At 49.1% G+C, this 17,085-nt stretch overlaps 1 protein-coding gene across 1 annotated transcript; it reads right to left on the reverse strand.

Moving 5' to 3' along the window:
• Nucleotides 1–6,673: 6,673 nt before the first annotated feature.
• Nucleotides 6,674–12,696, reverse strand: CYSLTR1 (cysteinyl leukotriene receptor 1). The gene is made up of 2 exons (XM_084535106.1): nucleotides 12,640–12,696; nucleotides 6,674–9,514 (listed from the first exon to the last, which is right to left on the reverse strand). The coding sequence occupies exon 2, from the start codon at nucleotides 9,468–9,470 to the stop codon at nucleotides 8,433–8,435; it is 1,038 nt and encodes a 345-aa protein (XP_084391232.1). The 5' UTR covers nucleotides 9,471–9,514; nucleotides 12,640–12,696; the 3' UTR covers nucleotides 6,674–8,432.
• Nucleotides 12,697–17,085: the final 4,389 nt, after the last annotated feature.

Below are 17,085 nucleotides of genomic sequence, written 5' to 3' on the forward strand. Positions count from 1 at the left end.
ATTTCTATGATTTTTCCCTTGCAACGACATTAACTCTCAAAACTCACCCTAAGAGTCACTTCACCAACAAAATGTGCCCTGCACAAGCATGAAGTGTTACCGGCATGTGTCTCTACAGCACGGCTCGTTGTTTTAGAGGAACATCCAGTAGCAATACACAGCAGAAAACCAAAATACATAACATGCTGCAGGTCTGGCTGTGGCAGGGGCCACAATACCAGGCACCTCTTGCTGGGAGCTGCAGAAGGCGGTGAGGTTCTGTGCCTTTACATTCATGCCAGCTCAGTGTAACACTGAAAGCGTGCAAGGAGCAGGGGTTATTTCATCAGAAGGACTTCCCACCACAGGAGAGTTACTGTACTTAGAAATTTGATTTGGAAGGGTGCAATCGCTGAGCCATCAGTGCCAATTTCTGTTGCTGCTACTTCCCCTGCCCAACGCTGACCCACTACAATCTCCTCTGCCACGGACAGAGATGCCCCAAAAACCCTGGGGCATTTGCTGGACCTTGGGAAACCCCCAGTTCATAGAGTTTCATTTTAGCTTTAATTGCAATGACATCAAACCCTAGCTCAGCTAGATCAGCTTGGTATTAGCAGTGCAATTCAGACCTGAAGAGGTTCCGGGTAGGCTAGGAGATGAAAGTCCCCAGGACGTCAGGACGTGCAGAAGTCCCCCAGGGCCTTGGCAGCCATCCTGCAGTGCCTCTGCTTTATTAGTTCACGTCTCTGAGGTCTGTTTTTCCTACCACAGGATATGATTAACCCTGAGAGGAGTCATCATGCTGCACCCAAAGCAGAAAACCACCTGAATTCAACGCAATGCTGCTGCCCCCTCCAATCCTGCACAGCACAGGTGAGTGCAGACTCCATGCATGGATTGCAGCACTTCTTCATGGCAGGTCGGGGCCAGCTCTAAAAAGCGACCCACTGTCCTCCTGTCAGCACCAGCCCTGCCCTGCCAACCCCTCTGGGATGCTCAGAGGCTTCTGGCTCTCCTTGGCCCAGGCAGCTGGGGACCACGAGCTGTCCCACAGAGGCAAGGATGCTGCTGACACAGCCAGGAGCTGCAGGGATGCCTGTCCCACCTGAGCACCCAGCAAAGGGAGAGGAGGAACGTGAACCTGCTCAGGAGGCCTGGGAACCCCTGACATAGTAAGTTGGGGTGGTGAAGGACATGGAGGTGGTGGGAGGAGGTGCTGCTGACAGCAGGCAGAGGCTCAAGGCCAATTATGGGGAGCTTTCAATTTCCATTTTTCTTGAAGAATGATGGTAACATTTCTCAGCCCTCACTCACGTAAGCAGTACATGCTCACCATTCCAGAGGCTTCCTGTTGTGAGTAACGTGGAGAGAGAAAAGGTCAGAAAACGGGGGCTGTTTCATTTCAGAGTTACTCAGAAAGGAAATAGAACCCAGGTTGACTCCTGGGATATGTGCAATTTGTGCATGAGGCATGCTATTAAACTGGTTGAGACTTAAATACGAGAGCAGGGAGCAAGATTCGATCCTGGTCCCTCTCCAGACACGGTGCCAGGCCCAGCCCACCCCCTCAGGAGACCCCTGCCAACCGAGGAGCCACTTCCTGGCATTTCCAAGGGGCTGCTGCCACATCTGGTGTGATCTGCTGAAACCCAAGCATGTCTGCATGCCGTACCACCTGTCCTCCCCATCCTGAACCAAAGGACAAGAGCGTAAGATGGCTTTCAGCACATTTCCATGCATGACGGCAGGATCTGGCCCTGGCCAGGAGATGCCAAGTGGATCTGCGGGGTCTTCCTACCCGTGCAGGCAGAGCCAGGCATGCAGACCCAGGTCCTGTGCTCACATTTTGCACTAACTGCTGGTTAGTGCAAGCAGAACGAGCTGCTTGCGGCACACACAGCACTGCTAGACAAAATATGCTGCCTTGCACCGAGAGCCATCCCAAAACTTGGTGCCCTTTGCTCTTGATCTCACAAGGCTTTATCTGGACGGCTGTGTGGAGCCGTTTTGAGGTTAAAGGTGTTTAGGCCAAAAACCCATGCGGAGCATCACAGAGATGTGCTCTGCACAAATGAAAGAGATTCCAGCAGGCTAAACCAAAAACAAGCTCTGTTTAGTCTTCAGCATCCCTCGCAGGGACATGCAACAGGATTCCTGGAAGGAGAGTTTTCATTAATGATCAAAAGAGGGTATTTTTGCTACCTCCTTCCCTCCCCCTCCCCCCCAAATCTGGTGAATATCCATCTGGAATATATTTATTAAACTAACACCGGGTCCTCGCTCTGCTCCAAGAGCAGCCTTGCTTCCTCTGAAGCGTAAGAAGCTGCATTGACAGGAAAGAAACAGGCACATTTCCCCCTCCAGTAATGTTTGCAAATACTCGGAATATTTGTTTGTGCATGTGGCCACTCGCAGGGCCGAAATTAATGGTTTCAGCGAACTGAAGCTCAGTTCCCAAAGTTTCTGGTCCGTGTGCCAGGGCGCGGCACACCGAGCTGCCCATCCCCTAGGTTTGCTTTCTGCACCGTTTTTAAGAAATGTGTAAGAAAATGGTGTGATCACTTTATTCCAAGTGCACTCCTAGCAAAATCGCTTACTCTGACGGCATTTTAAAGCCTGATGTACTTTCCTTCATTTTTCCTGCTTGTTTTTTTTCCTAGCAATCAGATCATACCCTCCGTTGCCATGAGCGGAGGATAAAGAGCCCAGTGTTCTCCCTCCAGCCACATGGAAGAAGTCCCTCTGCTAATGTCAGGCTGCAGTGGATCCAGGGAAAACGTTACATTGGGATCCAGCATTAGCTCCTGCATGTGGACCTGTGCCTGCAGCCCCTCACTGTGCAGCCCCCGGGCACAACTGTGTCCCGCAGAGCAGGAAACATCTCCTTATTGCAAGGGCTTGGAGCTTATTGCTTGTTAAACTGAGGGCTTACTTGCCTCTCACATCCTGTGAGCATTTTATTTGAAGGTACTCCATGAAGACAGAGTAAGGGTGGTTGCATCCTGTGTGGAGTTTCTGGATATCCCAGTGTGTGGCACTGGAATTTGGCCCTATAGCAAGCAAAAATAGAATGGAGTTAAAACATCCAAATGCCAACTTGCTGTAGGGTTAGATAAGGAAATATACTTATGGAATGAGAGGAATAAAAGACCTCAGAAGGCCTGTAAACAAGGTAGAAGTGCCACCGAGTATTAGAAATATGAATCCATCTTCTTGGACTTATGTCACAGGTGGCACCCCACAGCTCTCACAGCAGCTCGGAGGTAGCGGAGGCGAGGAGCAGCGCAGAGCCATCAAGGCCAGGATTTACTGGAAACAGATTTGTAGTGCTTTCTTAGAAACAGAAAGATCACGTTGTTTTTGCAAACAGAAATCTAGTCTGTGGTTAGTTTCTGGCAGCAGGTGGCTGCTTTGGACCCTCTCTGAAAATGAGCACAAATAAAAACATGCTTTAGGCCCCTTCGAAGACAAAACAGCGCCCATATGGTGCTCTTTGTTCCAACAGAAATTCATCCCAAAAACCGTGCTCCAGGAGGTAAAAGGGAGAGGTTTTAGTCTATCAGGGATGCACAGTGCCCTCTCCCTGGGCATCTGCTAGACCCAGATTTCTCACCCTCCACTTCTTCCCATGAAAATATTGCATGTTATCTGCTATGTTGCACTAAAAAAAGATTACTGCCTTAACCAACACATCACACAGACTGTTCTTTCTTGTATTTGACCTTTTTGTTCCACTTTAAGAAATTCCTGGTGGAAGGGAGACGTTTGTGTCCTCCCAGGAGGCAGTGGTGATCCCAGTGGGTCTGGTGCCTGCTGTGAGCACTGCGTTAGCACAGGCTTTTCTCACTTTATTTACTGGGAGAGGGAAGCACCCATCCACCTCACTGCAAAAAGAACTGGAGCCCCCTATTTTTTCAAAAGAGACTACACCATCACCATTATATTCTTGTACTTATGCTTTGCATGCTGAAACTGAAAGGGGAATAAGGTGTCCGTGCCTCCTTCCTCCCTGCCTCAGCCCTTGTGTATGCTCACACCTGCAGGTTATATATACCATTACACAGAACAGGCTTCAGCTGAGAGCTGCCTTTTTAAAAATATATACTATATATATATTTTTGCTTCTTTTTTCCCCTCCACAAATGGGTAACCAAGGGCTGTTGGGAGGGGAGTGAGCACTGTCTGACTCGAAGCACCGTTTGTTTGTGCATGGTGAGGCAGCACGCTCTGAGCGCTGCTCAGGAGATGCTCCACACACTTACAGGCACCCAGCAGTAAGAAAAGTGGTTCAGGGCACCTAATTATTATTTTTTAACCATTAATACACTTTTAATCTCTTCACACTTTAGTGTACAGAATGTAGTGACTGCACTGCCTGAGCCCCATGTGTAATTTAAATGCACACGCACTTTCTCTGAGTGGCTTGACTTAAGCTGGCTAAAAGCAGAGGTGTGGAGCAGACATTGCCACCAACGCAGGTGTTTCCAGCAGTGGTTACTATTGCTAAGTCAGCCTAACTCTGCGTCCTGCTCTTTGCATTAAGGGTCTCTGCAGCTCTCTTCCCTCCATGTCTCTGAGCCTGAGAAGTACAATTATTTCTCTGACCGGTTAAGCTACACCTCTACATACAATGATGCTTCAGCAAATAATTCATGGGAATTTAAACTGAGAGGCTGATGCTTCAGTTTCCCACAACTTTTAAACCCAAACTCCTGAAGAAGACTGTTTAGAATGAGTCTCAGTTTGCTTTAAGAAAAAAATATAATAATAATAATAAAAAAAAACATATCCCAAGCTGCAGCTGTTGCAGAGTGGAGCCCAAAGATGTTACCTGCTTGCACCCTACAGGCACAGGCACAGAACAGCAAACAAAAAGCGAGCCAAAACAGTATTAGGGCAGCTGGGATTTGCAAGGCTTGAGCCAAGGTTTCTGAGTGCTTAGGGCTGGCAACGTGTCCCCAGCAAGTCGCAACCAGAAACGACAAGGCAGCTGGCCGGGAGTCTGTACGATGCTCCAGTGCTTTTTCCATCTTGGAGCAAACAGAAATGGTGCAGCATGACGTGTACCAGCACAGGTGCCTGATGTACCTGCTGAGCCTTGTGTTAGCTCAGGGATTACTGCTGTTTGCCAGACCAGCCACGGAAAGGTCAGTGCACCAGGGAAAGGCTGGACCATTCCCTTTGCTAAGAGGTAGGCAAGGGCAATTTACTGCCGAATGCCAAGGTTGGAGTGCCCGTGCCATGGGGACTTGGCACCGTGTGGCTCCACGCTGCATAGATGCAAAATGCTCCCATCCCCACGTTAAAGGCAGTTATTCCTCTTCCTGCAGGCAATGTCCCACAACGAGCCTGCCCTGCCCAAGCAGCCCTCCAGGAAGCCCAGGAAAAACAGGACGGAGGTGGAGAGGGAAAACCCCAGGATTATTCAATAAAATGTGGGAATGGGTGGGAAGGGGGGAACTGAAGATGATTAACACCAGAGGAAAACAGGAACAGAGGCAGCCAGACAGGTGAGGAGCTGCCTTGCGTGTCAGAACCAAAGAGAAACCGCATGAGGCAGCAGGCAGCAGCCACAGGGATGACGAAGCACTAGGTGACACTATTGCTCCACGAATTGCAGCATATGCAACAGAAAAAAAAAAAGTCCAGTTTCAAGCAAGAAGCTCACCACCGCACTTTCCCTTCAAAGACATTTCTGACCCGGACCCCAGACTCAGCTGCAGTTGCTCTTCCCAGTTCCACCACTGCCGCCTGGGCCATGGGCAGCAGAGGACAGCGGCCGCGCATCTCTCCCAGAGCGAAGCTGCCCCCTTAACGGGACGAGCTGCCAGAGCTGGCACGTACATTGGGAAATCCTAAACCGAAAACATCCTTCTCACTGGGCTTTTTTTGCACAGAAACATGCCAGGCTCCCAGCTACATCGTCCTCACCAAAGCATCGCTTCCCTCCTGTGGTTCCAGCACCCCGACAGCCGGGGCCACGAGCCCCCAGCTTCTCAGCAGGCTCCAGGCACTGCTCCACCAGCTTCTGTGCTGCTACGGCTTTATTGCATCATTACTAATGATTATTGTGGGAATATTGCTCCCTAGTGCTGTGAACTGATAGAAACCTTCTGTAGGGGAGAAGGATCTGCATGCAGCGGGTTTAAAACAAGACACGGAAAACAGAAGTTCTTCAAGTTTAACTTGCAACATTTCCATTTAATTTTCAGCAGCCCTCTTTAAAATACAGTCTTTCCTATTATACAAAAACAAACAAACAAACAAAAAACCACTGTCATTTCTCTGGTCATACTCGTTGTTTCATAAAAAAATAAAAACAATGAAAAAAAAAGATCTCTGGCATAATAAAAATGCTTTGCAACATATATATATATAGCTTTACTGTACACAATACTTTGAAACTGGCGAAGGTACATGTTATTTCTACATATTCCAAAACTCAGTTTATCACGGTGATTTCTATTCACAGTTACACAATGCCTTCAGGGATTTGGGACCCAGCTATCGTGCTCCGTGCTGCCCTTAAAACAGAAGTGTTTGCCGATGCGGGTCTCCCCCAGCAGTCTGTGGTTCCACCAGTGCAGTGGGAGCTGTGCCCTCCAGGGGGGCTTGGGGGAGCTGTAGCTCCTCCACACAATCTGTTTCACGTTTTGTAGATCTTGAACATTTTCTGAAGATGTTTCTGGTCTTGTTGAAACTTCCCATCCATGAATTGCTCTGCAGGTGAATTTTCTTTTTTTTTTTCAAATGTCTTTTGCAGACCCAGGGATTTGCAGTCTGTGGTGTGCAGAGCAAACACCTACTCCTCCCTGTAGGTGTAACAATAATCTCAAGCAGCCCCCTCCTTTCCCAGTCCAAAGCCTTCTGCTCACTCTTATTTTACAGTATTAAAACAATTTGCTTTATTTAAGACATCAAGGAGCTTCACAAATGCCACAACACTAAAACATATTTCCTATTTGTTATGAGCCATGTTTTCCAGCTACAGAATTCTGCTAGGATTAAGACACTATTTCTGTCCTCACGTATCATGCATCCTGGGCTGAACTTTGCTCCACTAAAAGAAAGGCAGAACTGGCTTCACTTACAGTGGATTTACTGGAAAACCACAGGAACGCTTCCTTATGGACAGGATTTGGAAATTTCTCATTACAAATGAAACCGAGTCCTATCTGGTTTTTCATCACGCCGTACTCAAGCTGACACCATGTCAAGCCTCATCTGGGCTCCTGACTGACACCCGGCACTCAGGCTCTTCATGTCCTTGTCTCCTCAGATCCCTCCAAGTGCCTTGGCTTGCATCTCTTCTGCAAGGTGTCAGCAAGATGAACACTCCCGAATGGGACCACCTTTCAGTCATATTTGGCTATTTTTAAAGTATGATTTCTATTTTTTTTTTTTTTTTTTAACTTAGTCAATATTTCCAAAAGGAAAAAAAAAAATTAAATAGTAATAGGCTATTTTTAGGTAAAACTCCTGAAGAATTGGAGTGATAACCTGCATCCTGCAGCTATCACTTACAGTACCAGTCCTATTGAAATAAATTTCAAACACATGTTAGGCTACCATAATTTTAAAGCTACTCCCACAAAGAGCATTTTTCTAGGGATTCAGAGATGCTCTCCCCCCAGGCAGAGCCCAAGGGGGTGCAGCAACACCAAGACATGCTGCCTTGGCTGCCTTCACTGGAGCCTTGCAGAAACAGCCCCTGCTCAGCAGCAGCGAGGCACAGCCAAGACACAGGAGATGTATCCAAGCCTAACATCACAGCCAATTCTGCCAAGGAGCTTGGCCGCACACCCCGCTGCTCAACCCCCTTGCAGATCTGCTGCAAACCAGAGCGTGCCCAGGGTGCTGCTTGTCTGGATGGGACTGCTGGGCTCACAGACCCAGGCACCCATCCTGCAAGCCTCACACATGTACTTCTCTTTGAAACCTGAAGTCCAAAGCCGAAGCAGCTGGGAGCAGGGCAGGAATTATCTTGACCTCTGCTGTGTAAATAATTTAGCGTCTGTTTGAAGATTCAATGAAAACTCTGCCCTCCTCATGTGTCAGCAGCTCCCGTGTGCGGCGTCCAGCAAATGTTGTGTTTACATTTCCCACTGACTCAGAGAATTAGCGCTCTTTGCAGACTTGTGAAACGAAGAGAATTCCCAAACACGATACAGGCTTTGAAAAGTGTGTTTACATGAACTTATCATCGGATCAACAGTTTACTGCTGCTGGCCGGTGCCTCCTCCATGTGAGGTGGCTGCGCGTGCCCAAGCAGCAGCGCAGGGGCCGTCAGCTCCACCGCACTGCAGCAGAACAGCATAAATCAGAGACTGTCCACCGTTATTACTACAAATATAATCGTGAAAAAGGCCTGTGGGCCTTGATTGTGTCTCCTGGAACAGTTTTGAGATCACCATTGCCCATCTGAGATCCTACCCGAAGGCGTCGCCCTTCTACGACGTGGCCACGGAGGCGTTCCCGTTCTCCCTTTGGCTTTCCCCGAAGGGTTCATCATCCTTCTCTTTTATGGAGAACTTTTTCCTGAAGGCTTGTGTAATGCTGGAGGAGGAAGCCTTCCTGAACGTGGTCAGCCTCTTCCGAAAGTTGCCCCCCGAGAAGAAGTAGAGAAGTGGGTCGAAGCAGCAGTTGGAAGCGGCCAAGGGGAGCGTCACCACCACCGACTTCTGGAGGTACACAGTGTCCTCGCAGCTGGCGCTCTTCAGCCGCAGCACGTGGAGGTGCACGGTCCGCAGGATGTGGTACGGGGTGAAGCTGACCAGGAAGGTGGCTGTCACGATGATGATCATCCAGATGGCCTTCTTGCGGTTGGCCTGGTTCTTCTTCAAGGAATTTTTCAGCAGGGTCCTTATGATCATGGTGTAGCAGATGGTTATGACAATAAAGGGAAAAACGAAACCCAAAAAGAGGGCAATAAAATCCAGGATCACAACCAGCTTTGTCTTGTTAGAGTCTTCTGGGGGTTCGAAGCACTTGGTCTTGTTGCCATGTTGATAGGTCCCATTTTGCAGGAAAGGAGCGCTTGTCAGGGTAACAAAAATCCAGATGCCGACGCACACAAATTTCGCCTTTTTCTCCGTGACCAAATTGATGTTCTGGACTGGAAAAACGATGGCTATGCAGCGGAAGAAGCTCATTGCAGTCATGAAGAAAATGCTGCAGTACAGGTTGACATACAAGGCGTAGGAACTGACCCTGCAGAGGAAGTCACTGAAGAACCAGTTCCCCTTGTGGACGTAGTAGACCACGCGCAGGGGCAGGGTGCACACGCAGAGGAAGTCGGACACGGCGAGGTTGAGCATGTACACCTGGAAGGCCGTCTTCTGCCGGTACGTCCTTATGAGGACGTAGAGCACCACGCCGTTGCCGACGAAGCCCATGATGCTGATCATGGAGTACAGCGTGGAGTACACGCGGTTTCGGAAGTCGTCAATGGAGTGATGGCACGACAAGTTGTCGAAGAGCGCGGTCATCTTTACGGGGGGAGGCACTGGCTGGCTGGCGATGAATTTCAGGCCTATAGATGAAAAAAATCAGTCACTTATCATTATATTAGAGTTAGCTGTACTACAGTTGGAGTCAGTTATGTTAGAGCAGCACACAAAAATAAAATATTATGAAATAGGAGAAAAGACCTATCACCTCTCTCTTAAAGGACAGAACAGCTAAAAATGGATGTGGCTCTGCACAGACCAATGTTACACAATTAATTACACATAATTATAATGATCCAGCACAGCCGCTGCTCCACAGCTGGCACCTACAGCTGGTGGCGTAAAGGTGAGGGTCACATTTTCATACGTCCTCAGTACTGGCTGCATCCTCCTTCCACCAAAATACCGAGAGGTTCCAACTGCCTGCAAACTAAAGCAGCAGAAAAACAGCAGAAAGGGGCAACAAAGGTGGCCACGGCACTTTCTGATAAGAGATGCTTGTCAGCTCCCCAAATTCTGCATTGCTCTCCTCTGCTCACAGGTAGCACTATTTTTAAAACTTGCTACGGTAATGAGTAAGTGTAGTTATTGGCTTTGGAAAAGGCAATGCCCATTACATCTGACAAACACAGATGATCAGTGGCAGCCAGGACACACCAGGGCTCACTGGCGTGCAGAGCAGGGGGCTGTGGCAAGGCTCCTTGCTTCTGAAGGCAGGACAGCCTGCTTGGTCTGCAGACATCAGTACCCATGGGATTCTTCTTGGGTTTGCTTTTCACATTGCTCCAACAGCCATTAGCAGGACTGGGGCTCCTCACCACAGCTGACCCTATGGCCAGGGCTCTGTTTTCAAATGGCATCAGCCATTCTTTTGTGAAAATTTTACCATTTCCTTCAGATATTCATTTGGGCACAGCGAGACAAGGCGTTCTTAACTTGGGGTGTCTTAAAGTACAGCAAGAGGGAGCAAGAGGTGTTTCACTCCTGCGTAATTTTCCCATTCCTTTTCAATTTCTGATGTCTCAGACACACAACCTCACTTTCAGCTGGAGATATCTAAAACCCCAGTGATCAGCACTGCGAGACACCTGCCGACCGAAATACCATGACTTGAAGAAAAACAATGAAGACAACAGCCAGGACAATATCACTTACGAGAACCCACACTATGTCTGTGCTCAAAACTGATTTTCAGTGGTACGTATTTTCATCCTTGAAAATAGCCAGGCAGCATTAGTGCAGATGGATGCCCTCAGCCTCTCCCCCTCTCCCTGGGATACTCTGGGAATCCAGAACCACTCTGGGGTGCTTGAGGCTTCCAGCTTTCAGACAGGTTTCAGCTATCTGGGAGACGATGCACTTAAAACAATCCTCTGATTATCTCCAACATGCAAAACACATTAAAGCTCAAAAATGCCAGCAAGGTTGCAGAGATGGGAGCAGAGGCAAAATCTGGCACAAGAGAGCACATTTTTTTCCCCTTGGTCCGTTCGTGGACACTTATGGGGACACAAGTGAGCAGCTGCACAAAGATGTTTGGGCAGGAGAGGCAGCCAAGGCTCAGTGCAGCTCCATCAGAAGTCACAGATCATTACACCTCATCATTTACGGTTCGCCTTAGATTGCATAGACGAAGTTTATCTGGCAGTGCTCATTACAAAGGACCTGTTAATCTGAGAGGCAGCCAGTTTGCAGCCTCTCCTCCCTGAACTCTCACAGCCCGGTGTGGCAGTGGCAGGATTCAGACCTCAGCCCAGACCTCTGCCATCCTCCCTTGCCTGGGAGGCTTGGGGCTCAGGTTATGACAAGAGCATCACTCCAATCGTTTTTTAAAATCTCCAAGATAGGGCTGAAATTAAGTTTGTGGTAACATTTGTGTAATTTTAACCAATTATTTGGGAGTGGCAGGTAGTTTATTCTCTGAAAAAAAAGCTGCACGATCCCTATTGCATGTTTTCATCTGCCAGAATTATCTGGACAGGTATTCAAGCTCTTACTGCCACTGCCCTTGCCCTGCTTTAATGCCTAGGAAGCAGACCCGCCGAGCAAAACCCTGCTGTGCAGTGCACTGCAGGAACACATTAGCCTCAATTAGCTCATGAAAACCCATATAGATAAAATCTCTGCACTTACTGAGGCATCACATATCAGTTCTTTCTCAGACACAGAAAACTATTCAAGATATTTGAGATTAAGAGGCTGGGATGATCTTTTTGCACTTTACAGGTTTTTCATCTCCACGCAGTTAAGATTATTTTGAAGAATGAGCAGAAAATGGGACAAAGCAGGCTGCGTGGACAACCCAGTGGATAAGCCGAGCCGTTTCCCATCCCTGCAAGTGTCACACAAAGCTCAGAGGAGGGGGAGAGCCCTGCTAGGAAACGCAGAGGAGCACCGGGGGGGCCGGGCAGCGAGGGACCTGGGTCTCCCCAGGGCACTTTTAGGGTCAGGTCCCCCCTGCCTGCCGGGACAGCACCGGGGCTGATGCCTGCAAAAGTTTGGGCTCGCAGCAGCCGCCCCTGGGGCTGCCGGCACAGCCCTGCCGTCTGAGCGATAATCAGGAGATCTCTGCCACCATCTGCTCCTTAGATGAACCGTCTTATATAATCTCCGTGCCACATTTGTGATCACTCCTTCAGCGGGGCCGAGCTGCTTGATGAACTTTTACTTCCTCCGGGGACTAAAGCTGAGTCTCGCAGGAGCCGCTCCTGGAGGCTGCAGAGCACAGGCAGCCCTGCTGCGGATCGCATTCCCCAACACCATTTGGAGCGTCTGCCTAACCTGGCTTAAAATTCAGGATTACAACACCGCTGTGGGCTGCTAGGGGACACCTAGAAGCACTCCTAAAACCAAAAAGCACCCCCAGCTGAGCCTCCGGGTCGGGTTTGCATCTCGCTGTGCAAATATCCATTCACCGCTTTAGCACAGCAGCAGATCACCGAAGCGCTCACCTCCCCGCGGCTATTTCCCAATCAATATTTCCCTCCTGCACACAGCCCAGGGGCTGCTGCAACCCAACGAGCGACCCCCCCCAAAAAAAACCAACAAAACGACCCCATCCCCGCACGGGGGGGCACCTCCCAAAGCAGCCCCCCGTCCCCTGCAGCCCCCATCTCACCCCACCGACCCTCGCCCCCCTCGGTGTAGCTCCGGTGCCGGCAGCCCCCGGGACCCCCTCGCCCACCGGAGCCCCCCGAGCCCCGCTCACCGCCGCCCGGCTCCGCTCGGCTCCGCCGCCCTGCGCTGCCCCGCGGCCGCCCTTCAAGCGGGGCGAGCCCGGCCCCGGCCCCCCCCGCCCCGGGGAGGAGCCCGGCCCCGCTCCCCGCCGCCTTCCCCCCCCCCCCGGAGCCCAGGAAGGGCTCCGAAAGCCAGCTGGGACCCGGGAAGATGGTTTTCATCCATGAGATCCCCAAGGTCCGCTGGTATTAATGTCACCGGTTTAGCAGCGAGCTGCAGCCTCTCGTGGGAAATGAAGCATCGGGTAAATTGCTTCCCCGGAATTAAGGATTCCCTTCAAAAGCCACAGGCGTAAAAAAAACGGACAAAGACCAAGCAATCCCATACAAGCTGCCCCCTGCTCTCAGCAAGCGCATCCCTCCAGGTCTACCTGTTCCCCTGACACCTCCATGGGGAACCCCTCCCTGCCTGTGTGTCCCCTTGCTGGGGTCCCCAGGACGGCTCCTGCCCTTTCCTGCTCAAAGGGCTTCCCACCCTAATTTAGCTGTGCTCGGCGTGGGAAGGAAACCTTGCTGCTCTAGGGCTTGCTGCGAGCCTGGCACGGGTGGCATTTGGGATGGGGAGCGATGGGGAGGAAGGTGAGCGGGGGCTGAACAGGGACTCGCAGCCCCCGCTGCCCCCACGCGTGGGTCAGCACCAGCCCCTGCTGTTTCCACGCTGAAGCTCGATGCCAGCACTGCTCCCAGCTTTCCGCCAGCTCCTTGCCTCACTGCGAGCTGCAAACAGCAAGTTTCGGTTTTGTACTTGGGTGTTTAAGTGCCACTGCACTCCATCACTGCACGCTGCTATTCACCGTGCTCGTATTCTCCGTTCTTCACTGTTCTACTTCATGTAGCAAAATCAGAAACTTGCAGGTGGGCTGATGGAAAAGGCAAAGCCCTCGTCCACCTGGTGCTGGACCCATCCCTGCCTGGACACTGCAGCACCAAGCCCTGCAGCTGTGCCCACTTCCCCCAGCCGCGATGCCACGTCTCCTTCCCGTTTTTCTGCTTGTATCTCTTCCCCCCGACACGTCCCAGAAGGATTTCCTGCTGTTGAATCAGAGGTTTGCATGTTTGCTGTGGGTCCTTGGCACCTCTGGCTGTGCACACCCAGGGCAGGCCAGGACACCGCAGGAAGGCACTCCTCGTCCGCACCACACCGAGGGGGTGAGCAGGAGGCTCGCCTCCCCCACAGCCTTCCCTGCCTTCCTCGGGCACTGGAAAGCCCAAACCACGGGACCATGAGATAATTCAGGTTGGAGGGGATCCAGGGAGGTCTCCAGTCCAACTTTCTGCTCCAGCCGTATCAGGCCAGCGTGCTCGGGGCTGTGTCCCACCTGCTCTTGGGCACGTCCCAGGACGGAGGTCCCAGAGCCTCCAAGGCGAGGCGACCCATCGCCTGCTGTCTCCTGCTGTGAAGCCACTTCTGTAGCTTGCTTTGGTTGTGGTGCGTAGTTTGGTATTACTCCGCTCTGCCATTCCTTCTGCTTTTCTTGCTACTTCTTTTTGCTATTCCTTCTGCTTTTTACTACTCAGTTTTTGCTATTTCTTCTCCTTTTATTATTTTTTTTATTTTTTATTATTTTTTATTTTTCTCTTTGATCTCCTTTTCTTTTTTCTCCCTTCCTTTCAAGAACTGGAAGGTTGGAGATAGGAGGGAAGAGAGTCGTAGGACATTTTGGGAGAGGGATGGAAGTCAGCGAGGGAAGGAGGGTGGCACTGCAGGAGTTGGGATGAACAACGGTAGCTATACCCTGTCGTTTCACTGCTAACATGGCATACGGTGATTTCTTAGCTCTCCTTCAAAGTCAATGGATGTTTGATCCAACTAAGTGACAATATGGATTCTGGCCTCGGAGCATTTTGGAGAGCCGAGTGATGCTGCAGACGTTCCCAGCAGCCTTGGTGAGGCTAAGTGCTCGCGTTTCTTCTAAAGTCAGCGGATCTCTGTGCAAGTGGTGGCTGCATCTGGGGAATCAGCTCTGTCAGTATTTCACCCAAAGGACTTGCCTAGATATGACAAATTTTACCTGTGGGAAAGATTTTTACTGATATAACGATGACTATTAATTAACAACAACAGAAATTTACACAATCCATCTTCACAGGGCTGTGGGATCAGGCACAACCGAGGGGTACGGGCTTTGTGCATCTGTCCTGAGAACATCCCGATGCGGGAGCAGCCCGGTCACACCTCGGGGTCAAGGTGAGCTGGCACTTGGCACAAACTGTACCCACCTCGCCTTCTCCTCCTGGACCCCGAATGCTCCCAGTTCTGGGCAGGCACCAGACTCCTTCCCAGCATCGCAACGAAGATGCTCAGCCCTTGATTATTTGACAAAAAATGTCAGATAGTAAATAGTTTGCAGCCTGCTTGAAAAGCTCTTCAGCTTTGGAAACTGCTTTCACACTGGCTATTTAAGAAGGAGAAATTGGAAAGACAGTATTTTGTGATAAAGCAAAAATCTTTTTAGCAGCTTCTTTCCTCCCCTGGGACTTCCCAAAAGCAGTGACTTCTCTCTGAATCTTGCACAAAGAGGGCACCAAGCTCCGCTCCGCTTTGGACTTGTTTCTCCTGGGGACCATCTCTTACTGGGGCTAGACCCGATAGAATGTGACTCAGATCATGAAGCTGTTGATTGTATCCTATTGCAAATAAAAGCTTTTTTAACCACTTGTTCATAGAAAGAGGTCCGAGAGTAGGCAAAGCCAAGACAATAGGATGACTTCAGCACTGCCTGTAGTTAACATTTTTTTGGAATAATGCACTTGCTCCAAGATCCTTGTGGGCTTTCCCGAGGCAAATAAAATAAATTACAGTCAGCAAGAACCGCAAGGACAGCATTCAGAGAATCCCATCATTGTTAACCTAAATATTTGGAGAATTGTGTTACTACTTCGTGCACGCGAAGCTCTTCTCAGGAGGAGGCAGGGATGGGGATGTCTGGCTGCTCGGCGGAATGGCAGAAGGGGAAGCCAGGGAAGAAGGCTATTTCTGCTTCATTGACGACGACAGGGTTCACATGGTTTCCATTCAAAATGCAAACCAGAAGGCTTTCTCTGTGCCAAACGCCTCCGAGTCTCACTGCCTTTGATGGCAGGTGACGGCATCTCGCAGGTAGTGCCCCAAGCCCTTTGTGTGGTTAACCACCTCGACAAGGTGGGACCTTACAGGCATCACAAGGACTCTTGGACTGCACGTTTGAAAAAGAGGGTTTCCTTTTTGTTTGTTCATTGCATTTTGTGCCTTTTTTCTTCTTTTTTTTTTTTTTTTTTTTTTTTGTAATGGTTCCAATTTGTCAACCTGTAACAAATGGAATAGCCACGCTTTGAAGAGAAGCTGTCCTGGCAGAGCCAATTGCTACTTCCTCTTCCTGTTTTGCACATGCAGCGAGTGAGTGCTTTAGTAGATGGGGGAGATAGTTTTCTCTAAGCAGTGTCTCCATCATTCCCCAAGTCACACTGCAGGCATACCATTCACGAAACGATAACTATTCAGCACTCATTTGTGAATGATGGTTGCATGCAAAAGCAGCAGGAAGTGTTTCCGTTGGCTCGTCAGGAGCTGGGAAATTATTTTAATTCTCCTGGCTTTGCCAGAACTAATGCAAAACTTCAATTATACACAGATCTGCCCCAAAAAATATTCTAGCATTTAATTTTTTATTTTTTTTCCCCTCCAGAATGGAACAGACCTAAGGTGCACTTACTGCCCCATAGTGTGGAGCTGGGTGTCAGAGTTTCTGCAGGTCAGCAGCGATTTAGGCTTTGTAGTCTGGGTTAGTGGAGGTCTGCCCAGGTAAATTTAATTATCATTTACTTTCAAACTGACAGAAAGTTGTGCTTTGATTTGCTAGTTTTGTTTCAGGTAGGGTCATTAGAGTTATTGCTTCTTAACTTTTTATTTTTATTTATTTATGTATTTATTCTGTGAAAAAAGTTATTTTAACATGCAAACTTTTAAGAATAAGTCTGTCAGAGATTTTTTATTATACTTTTTCTCACCTGCAATGTTGAGGCGACGGGAATCCTCTGATGTTCATTTTTCAATAGCGGGGTTTTCAGATTACATGAACTACCGGAATTGTTTTGTTCAGAAAGGTGAGAAAACAGACTGATCCCTGGGAAATTCAACTGTACGCTGGAAAACAGATCTCAAGGGGAAATTTTGCTTTACTCTTATTTTAGAAAGTAATCCAAAAAGCCAGAAATAGTACATGCAATTTGGCTTTCTCTTTTTGGAAAGGAAATGTTAAAAACAGCATAAAAATAAGTGAATTTTTGGCACCAAGAATCTTTTTGGGCTTGCGTCACTTGCAAATTTTAAAAACTATAATTCAAAAGGCAAATTTATGAGCATTATTAAATCTTAACATTGATAAGAGGCACTTCACACATAATGAAAACTGTATTTATCTCGTACTTCTATTGATATA

The sequence above is a fragment of the Aythya ferina genome, assembly GCF_964211825.1.
Source record: "Aythya ferina genome assembly, chromosome: 13".
Taxonomy (NCBI): domain Eukaryota; kingdom Metazoa; phylum Chordata; class Aves; order Anseriformes; family Anatidae; genus Aythya; species Aythya ferina.